The sequence below is a fragment of the Sphaerodactylus townsendi genome, linkage group LG01, assembly GCF_021028975.2.
Source record: "Sphaerodactylus townsendi isolate TG3544 linkage group LG01, MPM_Stown_v2.3, whole genome shotgun sequence".
NCBI classification, from domain to species: Eukaryota; Metazoa; Chordata; class Lepidosauria; order Squamata; family Sphaerodactylidae; genus Sphaerodactylus; species Sphaerodactylus townsendi.
This window is the reverse complement of record NC_059425.1, coordinates 107899519-107912396: the sequence shown is the minus strand read 5'-3', so window position 1 is coordinate 107912396 and position 12878 is coordinate 107899519. Positions and strand designations below refer to the sequence as shown.

The 12878-nt window shown below is 38.5% G+C and overlaps 1 protein-coding gene across 3 annotated transcripts in view; it reads left to right on the top strand.

Annotated features, from left to right (window-relative positions):
- MYB (MYB proto-oncogene, transcription factor) overlaps positions 1 to 12282 on the top strand; it is a 44537-nt gene extending 32255 nt beyond the window's left edge. For all 3 annotated transcript variants that reach the window (XM_048490194.1, XM_048490177.1, XM_048490184.1), the window contains one exon: positions 10880 to 12282. In XM_048490194.1, the coding sequence (XP_048346151.1) occupies positions 10880 to 10996 (117 nt within the window). In that variant the 3' untranslated portion in view covers positions 10997 to 12282. The remainder of the gene's footprint in view (positions 1 to 10879) is intronic.
- The last annotated feature ends 596 nt before the right edge of the window (positions 12283 to 12878 follow it).

Genomic DNA, 12878 nt, shown 5'->3' with positions numbered 1-12878 from the left:
TGAGGAAAGAGATGATTTCATCTCACTGTGACTGCTTGTTTCATTTTCACATCAAATAATAATATTTATTATGTGTCAATAATTTATTTTTTGTAAGTATGCATTTCAGCCCAGTTTAATGTGAAAGCCACCTGGAAGAGCATAATCGAAGGAAAGCCAAACCTAGTCTGTAGAATGGATCCTACAAACATTACCTTGGCAGAAAGGGATCTTTCCACATTTTTCCTTTTGCTCAGTAGTCCCTTGTGTCCCCTGAAAAGATGTTGCTGTGGGGTGGGGGCCTTGTAGTAAAAAAAAAAAGCCATGTGAGTTGGGAGGCTGGAATCATGAAGTGTTGGGCATAAATGTTGCTACTCCCTCTTCCATCAGCGGGATGTCCACAGCATCCAATACTGTATGAACAGCACTTGAAGATGAAAGACTCATCCACTTCTTTCTTGAGATTTGATTTGATCTCTCTGAAGTGATGAATGACTACATGACATTCCAAGAAAAGAATGATGCTAATTCTGTTTGAATATGGGATTTGGTAGGCCATAGAACACAGTAGATTGCCACTGGCTTACGTTGTCGCAGAAATAAATAGGAAAATAATTACTTATATGTTAGTAATTGCCCCCTGGCCAAATGCCTAAGAAAATCTTTATTATATTTATGTGCTGCTTTTAAGCCAAGATTAACTCTCAAATCAGCTTGCAACAGTTAAAATTCATCAGAAAGATACACAAACATTACGGAGCAAAGAATTACAACAGCACGCAAAATTAAGCTAAGCTAAATAATCTAGTTTTCAAACTAATTCCAGGAGGCAATAGTGAGGATCAGCATATGCAAAAATTGTAACTTGGGATCCCTACAAATTTGACTTAGGTGGAACTCACATCTAGCCCTCACCTGAACATCAATAAATAAATCACCTCTGTTTCTACCATGCTGCGCCAAAAAAATTTTTTGTCTGTTTTATTGCTGTTGCTTAGGCAAATAAGTACATTAGGACTGATTATTCCTTAAGTAAATGACGGAAAATTGATTTATTATCTTAACTTGACATTTGCATTAGTCTTTTATTTGTTGGCTTAGAGCTGATAAATGGTTGATGAAAGGACTTCCCTGCCCCACCCCCCACCCACTTCTATGTCCATGGAAATCTTGGAGTTATCCTGATACATGAATCTTTCAGCTCATTGTGAGGTTGGTTGCACACCTAGCCCACCCTGCCCTTCTATCAAATAGGTAGCAGGGACTATCAGCAACATAAACCTTCTTCTAGGCAGGTGGGAGCAAGGAAAGGGAGAAAAGCAGATGAGTCTCTTCACCCTTCTCAACCCGACTGGTGATGAGTCGTATTACCTCTCAGCAGGAGGACAGTTTTTGTGAAATCTCTTCTTCCCCATTCCTACATGTCCCAGTTGTACAACTTTTTTTGTGATTACACTGCATTGGGTTCCATTCCTGTTTCATGGCCGACACTCTTCATGAACAAACTGTTCTACTGGAGTTTCCAATGCATTGTTTCTGCTTTAATCTTTTTCCACATATGTGCCCTCTGGAAACTGACATCCTTAAGGATAACAGCCAAAGTAGTGTTAGCTGGGGCATTTCCATATCCTCTGACGATGTAAATTATCATAAAACTGTGAGAGAGCCGTATTGATTGTACTGACTGTTCTGACATTCACTTATTGAAAGATAGTGGGGGGTTTTCCTCACAGTTTTGAGTTCTCAAATGTCTCTGTCTTTAGGACCATGATCATATCTCTGTCTCCGGTATTCAAGCCTATGCATTTTTACTCAGATGTAATTTTGTGGGGTGGGGATGTAGCTCAGAGGTACAGCTTCTTGGCATGCAGAAAATCCCAGGTTTAATCCCCAGCATCTCCAGTTAAAAGGATCAGGTGATGTGAAAGACCTCAGCCTGAGATTCTGGGGCATTTCTCCTTGTCGGATTAGACACTAATTACCTTGATGGACCATCAGTTTGATTCAGTGCATGGTAGTTTCATGTGTTTTCTCTCTGTGTCCTATTTTAATCAGTGGTAATTATTCTTAGGATTGCAGCCTTAGGTACCATAGTGATCCTATGGGCAGGAGGTGCTTCACTGGGTAAAGCTTCTGTGAAAATACAAAATAAGAACATCAGGGATCTGCTTCCCCAGTGCTGTATAATAAAGCCTCGATTGATAAATGGTCTACAGTTCTCAGTCCCTTAAAAATTACTGAGGTAAAAAGAAAAGCTATCAGTCTCATCAGGGACAAAGCTCTAGTTTCATATGAGCTTTGCTTCCAGAAACATACATGGCAGCTATTCTGTTTTCAGTATCTTGTGTCATTGTAAAACAATCAGGTGGGTTGTCGAAGGTTTTCACAGTTGGATTCAACTGGTTGTGGTGGGTTTTCCGGGCTGTGTGGCCACAGCCAGATCCACCAAACCACAGCCACACAGCCCAGAAAACCCACTACAACCAATCAGGTGGGTGTTTTGCTCATTTATACTAATCACAGTAACTTCAGTTGATGGTTTAAATTGCCTTATGAGACAATCCAGCTCTGATGTTTTCAAGAGCAATCCCTGTATTTGAACCTACGTGTAAAGATTGTTTGTAAATATGTCATTCACACTGCTAGCATGAATTAGAATTCATGTGTATTCCATATTTGGTATTCAGAAATCTCCTGTGTAACACATACATTGCACATTCACACATTATTTTTTCACAGAGGTTGCCATGTGGGAATAACTCGCTGATAGGAAAAAAAAACAGTGTGTGAATCAGCATTTCATGTAGGTGGAAAAAGCACCTTTGCCGAGCTTTGACTTTATTGCTGTCCTTCCCCTAAAGGCTTCACTTTTACTTAAAGTGCTTCAACTGGATATCCCAGTTAAAGCCCTGACAGTTTGTTTACCATTTGCTCCTGCCTGGGGGCAACAGAAGGCACGTTATAGGATACATGAGATAATGGTGCTACCAGAAGGAGGACGTGCTGGGAGGATTCCTGGTGTAACAAAATGAACCAAGACTACCATGGCTGAAAATAAGCCAGGTCTTTATGATTATATGTGAACTTAATGTAAGCTTATGGAAAATTGTCCACGTTTCTTATTCACAAGAAAATCTATTGTTTAAGAAATATTTTCAGTGTGCTAGTGAGATTTTTCACTTGTGAAATCCCAAGGAGTTAAAACCCATTGCTACTGACTTGCACATCGGTCGTTGCACAGAACATTTTAGTGGCATGAGAGAGAGGGCATGTAAGAAGAGGAAGACCCTGTGTTCTTACTTGCAAGTATTGCCAAGCAGAGATAGGAAATGTCTGCCACAGACATGTGGCTACCAAGTATGGCCAGTGGAGCTAAACACTTCCCAGTAAAAACACAGGGGCCCCCTCTCCCTGGCTTTTTGTTTTGTGATGGTGGTATCTCTGTGTTCCTCTGTCCCTCACAAGCAGCCATGGGGGTAAGACTCTGGAGTCATAGTTGGGGGGAGGGAGGGAGGGAGGGAGATCATTAGTCTTTCCTGCATTTTGTGCTTCAGCCTTCAACAAAGTTAATTCTGAACTTGGTCCTGCTTGATTCTGCATCTTGTACATTGGTGTTTGGTCTTTAAACAGGAGCCAATGCTTCATTTTAACTGAGTATCAGCAACATATTTGGTGAGTTGATAGCATGACTCACAATTCTTGGAATTCAGAGGACTCTTACAAATGTCCTCAAAAAGAGTCTTTAAACTTGGTAGGGCACAATTGTTATTCCCCCAACAGCTAAGAGAAACATTACAATTAACTTTGACCAGTGACACTTCCCCAAGGCAATATTTTCACTTAGGAATCAGCCACTGAGTGAGTTAGTATACCCATGGTGTTATATGTATAACTGTTCACATAACCCATGTATGAACAGCTGGGAACACTGGGGGAAGTACAGGTTTGATGGTAAAGACAGGGCTGTGCAATCCCTCCTTTACCATATGCAGGAAGATAGTGGCTAATTACACACAAGGTGTTTGCTGCATGGTGGAGGCGAATGTTTGCTGCAGCAAGATTTATTTTAGGACCATATTTCCTCTAACCCCACTTTCACTTTCCACTCTCTCTGCGGTAAGCAAATCTACTTATAGCATGATTTTAATTTCACGTTGCTACCAGAGCAGGACATTTTGCCAGTGGGCACAGCTTGTCCTGGACCTTTTTCCTCTGCCTGTAGCCAGCCTGCCTAGTCTTACCACCACCATCCCGCACTGCTTTACATGCTTCCCTCTCACCCTCCTTCCTGTTACCGACTACTTCCCACTTCTTGTCCTGCCATATCATTTCTATTGCCCATGGCCTCCCCACTCCTGCGTATCTTTAGATCTTTAGACTAAAAAAAACAAATACCATATTGATAGATTATAAATCAATTCTGATGCTTGATAAATGTAAAAATAATTAGACTAGTCAATGTCCAAATACCCAATTTGTCCCTGCATTTGATCAACAAACAGGGGCGAACTCCAGCCTCATAATTTTATACCCAAGTAATTAGAGATTCCTGATCACACCAGGAAAAGCTTGTCAGTCTTGATGCTTGGGTTTACAGCACATCAGAAGATGGATGATCATGAACCTGGGGAGTTTAGCAAATGGCATTTCACATTGTCCTTTTGTGGTTTTGCAGTTTGCGTGCTGCTGTTATGCCCCCCTTCACTTTCCGCCATAAAAGACAATCTGTTCGGGCAAAGTGTAAAGGTGCCGTATTCAGACTTTTTCTTTAGTAGACCACTTTTGTAATGTTGCTATATCAATCTATTGATAAGATTAAAGATAAAAGTTAAAGATTATATTAAAAATTAAAGCATGCATGTGTGATAGAGAACACACAAAACATCCCCCCCCCCCCCGACACAAGCAAAAATCCTGCTAATTGGTAATTCCTGTCCTGCTGCAAACAGGGCTGTGGGTAATAATGCAGAGCATGCCCTGGCTCTGTGGCCAACTCTCTTTGAAGTTGAGGGAGCCTTGCTGTGCGTAATTGGCCAGTATGGGACTGTTACCCAAACTGGGCTTAAGATACAACAGCCTTTGTATCTTAACAGAACATTGTAGTGGCAAACAGGGTGGTTAATATCTGAATATATATGAAGTCACTGTACATTGCAATGTATTTAGCTCTTCACCCACTTCTGCATATCATAGATAATGAACCCAGGCTGCTGTTTTTATGGTACATCTCCATGAAATGAAATAGCCGCTAGACAAGAACTTCTTTATGCCAGCTTTGTGTTTGGTTCAGCTTGCTCGTTTATTTAAATGATGGCTTCCTCGCTTTTCTTCCAAAAGAATGGACGCAAAGTAGGTTACGGAAAATATATAAAACACTACAGTTGCAACTCATATGATCGTTTCATGATCTTCATCTAGTGCAAATTGATCCAATTGTTTTAAGATGCAAAAAAATTATTTCCAGAACCCTAGTTGCCAAGAGATCTATGTGTCTGTATGAGAATCCAAAAGTACTATGTAACTCCATGAAAAACTAATGGCTCGGTAGTAGAGCATCTGCTTTGTATATAGAAGGTTGTCTATTCAGTCCCTTGCATCTCTCTTTTGATCAGGTTGCCAGTGATGAGAAGGACCGCAAACTTGAGACTCTGTCAGAGTAGACTGCACTGCTAGACCAATGGGCTGATTCAGTGAACAGGCTGCTTTATATATTCATGTGTGTTCACTTTCCACTTTGTTTTGTTATTAGAATGTAAATAGAATAAATCATATGCATAGCTTAGTAAATCAGCCAAGCAAATTTTTACAAATGGTCAATTTTAAGGGTGACTAACAGTGTCCTCAGGCCTAGATATGAAGGTTGATTTTTGGATGAAAAACCATTTTATCTCCTAAGCTTTAATCTGGTGACCATATCATATGACATCTCCTTAATGAGGCACTGAGGCTTCCTCCTTGTTCTGGCCACTGAAAGAAAGGAAGCAGCTCTTTTCCACTGGTGGCTATCTTAAGTGGCTGTGCTAAAGAATGCTTCTAATAGAACTTGTGGATTTCCTTGCCTCAATCTGCATTCCTGGCAAAGGGAGATCTTCTGCCACAAACGTGCCATCATTCGTACAACTGATATGTATCTACCTTTGGCAAGAGTGCCTAGCCTTTTTCTGCCTTTTTTCCAAAAATCTTAGCTGCTTTGGCAACAACAGTTCATTCCTGAACAAGCACTAATCATTGGGCTTGTATAAAACATTAGAATTTCACCAAATATCAGACATTCCATGGGAGCAGAAGCATGACATAGCATGCCTTTAAAGCGAAAAATATGCCACGCCTACCCTTGACTGTAATTTGAAGAAGTATTGCTGAAAGGACTCTTGACTGTATAATAAACTTTATTGTTAATTTGAAGGAGTAGAGACCCTATGTTGAGCAAAAAGGTAATCAAATGGGTATACTGTATCTCTAGTTTAGACACATATTCTACCTGATTGGTAGTCAGGCATTTTGGGAGCTGACTTTAGGAAAGAGGTGGAATGCCGAATAACAGATTACTGTAACCTACCTGTCTGTCAGACTAAAAAAGCAGAAAGCTTGACTGCCCATAATGAATATGCTAATACCAAGGTTCACCTTGATTGCTAAATTCGGTTTGCCCCAAGAATTGGTTATTTTTCTCCTTCGAAATTTTAAATGATTGGGGGACAGAATTTGGTTGTATTCAATATCAAAATGAGTTTGACTGCCAGGAACTCCAGTGTTCAGTCATTCCTTTCAACCTCTATTGTGGTAGTGTTATTATGTCTGCTGGTTTTATTGTTCTTGATAGTTTTTAGTCATTGTGTGATTTTTATCTATGTGTTGTTTAGAGAACTTTATAACAATTAAGGTGGTACCAAAATTTATTTTTTTTAAAAAAATCATTCTTGCAATCTAGCAAAATTTAAGGAGAAGGGGATCTAGAGTTATTGGTCTTGGAACTCCCATAGTAACCTGTTCTGTGAGTGATCTGAAAACTGAACTAGGTCTGTTGTTTAAGCATGTTGCCTAGCTCATTTTAAGGGAGCATACATTGGCATGCTGTAAGGACGCACACACACTCTTCCCTCCAATACTGAATAGAAGCAAAGGCTTAGGTCTTTTTCCACCCTTACAAACATGATAGTTCTCCTCTCTTTCCCCCCTCCCCCTTAATTTGCATCCTGGAAATTGTGATGTAACAGAATTGCACTTGGAATTTGGAACACAAATGGCCCATTTTGTTCATTTCTGGGTAATGAATTGTTCTAGCAAAGTTACCAGTTCCGATATCAACACAGAACATAAAAATATTCAGGAGATGAAAATATTTATCTGTATTCACAAATTCTATTGATGGCTGAAATGTTGACTGTGATAACAGCTTGAGGCACAAGAGATATTTTTGTATGTCTGAGGAACAAAGCAAAGGACCTTGATATAACCCTGGGTAAATACGTTTATCTCTGTGTTGCACCATTCTGAGGAGGGCTTCCAATCTTTGTAAATACCACGAGAAAAAGTTGTTTCAAATTATGCTTAAGAAATGTGAAAGAATGAATGATATTAATACTGCAATAAGCCAGCTATCCACAAACTATATACAATATAGATTACAAATATATGCATATTACAATATATATATAAAACATTTACAAATCGAAATATGTTACAGATGAATAAATCTCATAACAGTTAGGGCACATTAATAGTTTTTAGTCATAACAGTTAGGGCACAAAATTGGAGCCCACCAGTCTGCATTCAATTTCAGCAGCTCTGGAGGTATAAAGTCATTCCCTAGAACTTTCCCAGATTTTAATTCAGTAATCATGTTTTTAATTTATTCCTGTGTAACAGGGAGCCATCTAGATATGTTAATCAGAGAAGTGTGGTGTCTTACCAGGGCCTGATGGTTAGCATAAAGTTTGGAGAAATAATCCTCCCAATCTGCCATCAGTATTTAGTTGGTCATAGCCATTTTACCAAATTTGTTATATTGTCACATTGACCTCCAAAAGATTACCATATTCGCTGGTTTTGCTGCTATTATTAAAGATTGCTATTTGTCATGCATGGCCATCTTTTTCTTTTGTCTTACTAGGGATTTATAATTTTTTTCCCTTCAAGTACTTGTTGTTTTGTAATCAGACCTGCTTTGAAATTATAAAACAGTCTCAGCAAGGTGCTTTGGGCCATTTTACAATCATGATCTAACCAATCTTTATTATAAGCCTGTATCTGAGAACAGACTGATTTGCTTTTTGAAAGGAAGGGATTAAGAGTTTGCACTATTTCATCATAGGTCTCTGGAATGAACAGACCCATTTTTCACCCTTTCTTGTAAAGCTTGAGCATTTAGCCTCCTACCTATATCTGAAATGAACCAATCTGCAAAAAAGTTCCTTAAATTAGCATACCATTTCCACTCTGTGATTTTCCAGGAGACTATCTTGATCAATTGTCAATTTAAAGTTTCTATTGAGGCTAAGGCTCCTGTCGAATCTTCAAAAATACAGCCATTCCGAGATATACCTGTAGTATTCCTATGCAAAGTTCTCTTCTGCAAATAATTCATTTGCCCTAAAAGGTCAGAATCAAGTAGTTGATGACCGATTTCTAGTACCCCAATGTATTGGTGGAGTATGTGTCTCTTGGTTTAATTCTTTAAGTTACTAGTCCCAAGTCTTCCATTCTCCCAATGAAAATGTATCATGTTGGAAGTCCTTATATGATCTTAAATCCAAATCGTACTCATGGTTTTTTCCCAGCACTTCTGGTAACTCCCATCTCATGGGGGCAGTGAATCTCTTCCACTTCTATTTGATGTTCCATCATCATAGGATTTAAGTAAATTAACTTTGCCTGTGTAGAGAGAGTAGCAGAGGTTGTGTTAATATTCTCTTGCGCTAAGTCCTGTAGCTTGTCTCTGAGATCACCTAGGTAGCTCAGAGTTGCATCCTGTTCTAATTTTGGTAAGGTCTTGAAGGACAGCAGTAGTTCTTCTTCAACTGAGTTTTCTAGCCAATTTGTATGTGCTGAGTGAGTTAAGTGTTTTTCATCCATATGTACTGATTGATTAAGATCCTTCAGGCACAGATCTATTTTGAAAAACCCTTGTTAGAAATACATTTAAAGAATAGAGTTCCGATTTTGGGCTCTGGTACTGTTATTGTAAAAGATCTGAAAATTTTTGAGGTCAATCCAATTGGGTCTTAATTTCAGTATTAACTTAAGATGTATGAGAATCTCACTTCTTATAGACCAGGAAAACAGTTTGCCTCTATAAGGACAAATAGTTAAGCTGATCTTATTTCTTTGCAGCGTAAGATTCTGTGTCTGCCAGTAATTACTGCATGTAGAACCTTCTGTTTTATTCCATTTTTGAGTATTAAGAGATAAGGACTTGTTTAAATAGGCTGGTCTATATTTTTTTTGCATCATCGGTTCATTAGGGACCAGATCTAATTTTCAAAGTGATTTTAATATCCTTTGCATATTTCTTCTAGAATCTAGATAATCAGGGAAATTGAGTCAGCTGTGAGCTCTGCATCTCTGCTCAGTAGCAACTTGTCAGACAGTTGGAACTTCACTCCTAATTTGATCATTGTGTGGAATCTTATCAGGCTGTGTTCTCTCATAATTACTGTTCTGAACTTGCTCCAACACTGCAAAACAATTTGAAGTAGGAATTTCAAAAATGGTGTCTTTCTCTGGTCCAAAAAAGTCTGAAATTTTTGTCCACTTGTGTGCAAGTTTGTAGTTTGTATCCTCACTTCCTTCATTATTGTTTGACCTTCTTTCCCCGGCAACCATAATTTATTTTGCTCTGCCTTTTTAGCTAGCTTAGGTGTTAAACAGTAAAACACGGCAATTGCAAGCATAAACAATTGGAATACTATAGGGAAAGCAGCTTTTGCTGTAAACAGCTTTTTGGTAAAGCTCACATAAAATAGGTATCAGTCGGGGTAGAGTTTCAAGGATAAACGCAGCTCATTAATTTTGGCAAAAAAAAGAGCTATGCAAGTTAAACGCTAAATACTGATAAAAGGGGACCAACCCCACTGGCAGAAAAATAACAGAGATCTTTAATAGCTAACAAAGTCGAGAGTGGGAGAGTAACATAACTTCCCAAGTCCCAGTTCTCATTTGTCCTGACCAGTGCTTGATGCTAGTCACCCTGGCTTACAGTGTGTATTTGTAACCAAGAGGAGTCAGTATTTGGCAGGGAGTCCAACTTCCAGGTAGGGCTTAGAGATCTCCCAGAATTCCAACTAATCTCCAGACCACAGGCATCAGTTCCACTGAGGGAAATGACTGCACTTAAGAAATGTATTTCGATCACCAGCTTCAATGTTTTCTTTCATTTTGGATCATGTCATTCTGAAAGGCTTGTGTGCATTCAAATGGCTGAACCTGGGTGAAATAAACATAGAAATGGTGACCAGGAAAGAACTGATTCCAAGCTGTGACATTTATTGTGAATCTTAACAGAAGTCTTTTGACCCTATAAAGAATGTTTTAGCTAAGTTTGTTTGAATCCTCTTTTTTCTGGCAATCAGAGGTTTATATAGTATACTGCTTTAGCAAGGAGATTTGTATTGGGTCCCTGTAAAAATATCTGTCAGATTCCCAGTTAATAGGGAGGAAGTGTTCATGTACAGTTAATTTCACAGGGAGAGTTGTCTGCCCCTCTCATTGGTAAAAGCTGCAACCCCACTTCTCAGTGCTGTGCACCTGAGCTACTCCTATTCTGAACTCAAGTCATTTATGTTGTGGAGACCCCTGAGGGAGAGGCCACTGAATCCACAAACCCAGGTCTGCAGAAAGCATGGGGTTGTGTCTCGTCCTTTAAAATGAAGAGTCTAATCTTTCTTTTTCTTTCTTAAGCATTTTAGCAATGCGTGGGATTCAGCATCTTGTGGAAAGTCAGAGGACCAGCTGACCTTCTCTGATCCGGGGCGCAAATACATGAATGCATTCTCAACTCGAACTTTGGTCATGTAAATGGTCTTCCAGCTAGCATTATGTTTTCTTTTCAAAACACTTCCAGTTGATTTAGGATTTACCATTCCCGTGTTAAAAAACCCCCTTTTTTTGTGAATGGGAGAAAAGCCTTTTATTGTTATTGTTGTGGTGGTACAACATTTGGGAGCAGCACAAAGTGCATATAGTCACAAAAGCATATATCTATTCAAGTTGGATTTCACCCAACTTTAAAAAAGCCCTCTGTTTATTAATGAAGCTTGCCTATGTTGTTAGGTATTTGGTTTGATGCAATTAATCATATGAATGCAGCTTTAAAAAAACAATAATTTTTCAAATGATTTTTAAAAATATTGGAGATCAAATGCACCAGTATTAATTTAGTATGGAGTTTCCATACCAGTGAAAAGGTTTTGTAAAAAAAATAAAAAAAAATTTTTATTTCTTTTAAGAGCTGGCACTTATCAAGAGTTTATTTTAAATCATCAAATGAATATCTTGGCATAAAATTCTGCAAGAAAAGCATTAGCAATGCTCATTTAAGAGAGGGGGTCATATCAAGATGGCGGACACTCGCACGCCTGTGCCGTTTGAAGTACGGTTCCACTCATTAGAGCTCTAGACTTGTTTATACATGTGTGTTCTGTGGACTTTTTCTTTAAAAAATAGCTTGCTTTTAAAAATTATTACTGTATGAAACATAGTTTATGAGAACAAATTATATTTTTATTCAATAATTTAATTTTGTAAATGCCAAATGGATACTGTGGGTTTGTTTTGTTCTGCTGCTACAGTCTTATAGCATGTAGATGGGCTACTCTTCAGAAAAGGGCCATCGAGGGGTACAAGAAAAAGAAAAACCTGGGGGCTAACTAACTTGACTATGCACTAGCATTTCTGAAAAATGATTTCATTTCCTCACTTTTACAAGCAATACTTTTGAAACACTGTTTTTTTGGGAGATTTTATGTACACGTCTGTATGTATTCTGACAGTTTTGCAATAACAAAAGATTGTAACTTCCAAACAGTTGGGAGAACAGAACTTGGCTTATGTCTTCTGCTATTGTCTACTGTTCAGTCTTCATATTTGGATTCCATGCGCAAAATCCATGTTTTTTTAAAAAAAGTGGTCTTTTGGACTGCCGTCTCCAACCTTCACCAATTCTAAGGGAAGGTCGCTTCCTATTCTCACTCTGCTGCCTTAATGAATAGAATTAGGTGCAGCCCTGGTCTGCACCTAACTTTTTTTATAATACACTGTACTGCCTTGTAGATAAATAAAGTGTGTCATTTTGTAAAAAATTATATTTGTTTAACTGCATTTGTGTTAAGTGTATTTGTCAAAAGTACTTACTACAACCACAGAAGTACTTACTACAACCACAAAGTTTCTGTTCCAAATCAGCAGCTTTGCATCCATCCCAAATTTAATGATTGAGTTCATATACCCTAGAAGTTTATTTTCCCTATTGACAAAATGCCTGTTTGATTTAATAATTTATATATTTGTTTTTATATTTATGCCCCACCCTATCCCCAAAGGGCTCATGGCAGCTTACAATGACATAAAGCCTACAATGACAAAAGCCTAAAATTTATGTATAATTTCCTAAAAAAAAAATCAGTAAAAACAATCATAAAACCATTTGAAACAATCCAGCTAAAAACCCCACATGCCGAGACATATTGTTTCTTCCTCGGGAAGCTTAGGTGAGATATGGTAACTGGGAAACATCTGGCTGGATTGACGGGAAGTTTTCTTGCAGTTGGTCCCACTACATGAAAAATGGCTTACATTTGAAACATTTCTGTCACTTCATTTTTAAAAAAAGAATGCCACAATTGCAGCCTCTTTAATGAATGTAAATGATTATACAAGCACTCTGCTTCTCAGCCCCAAA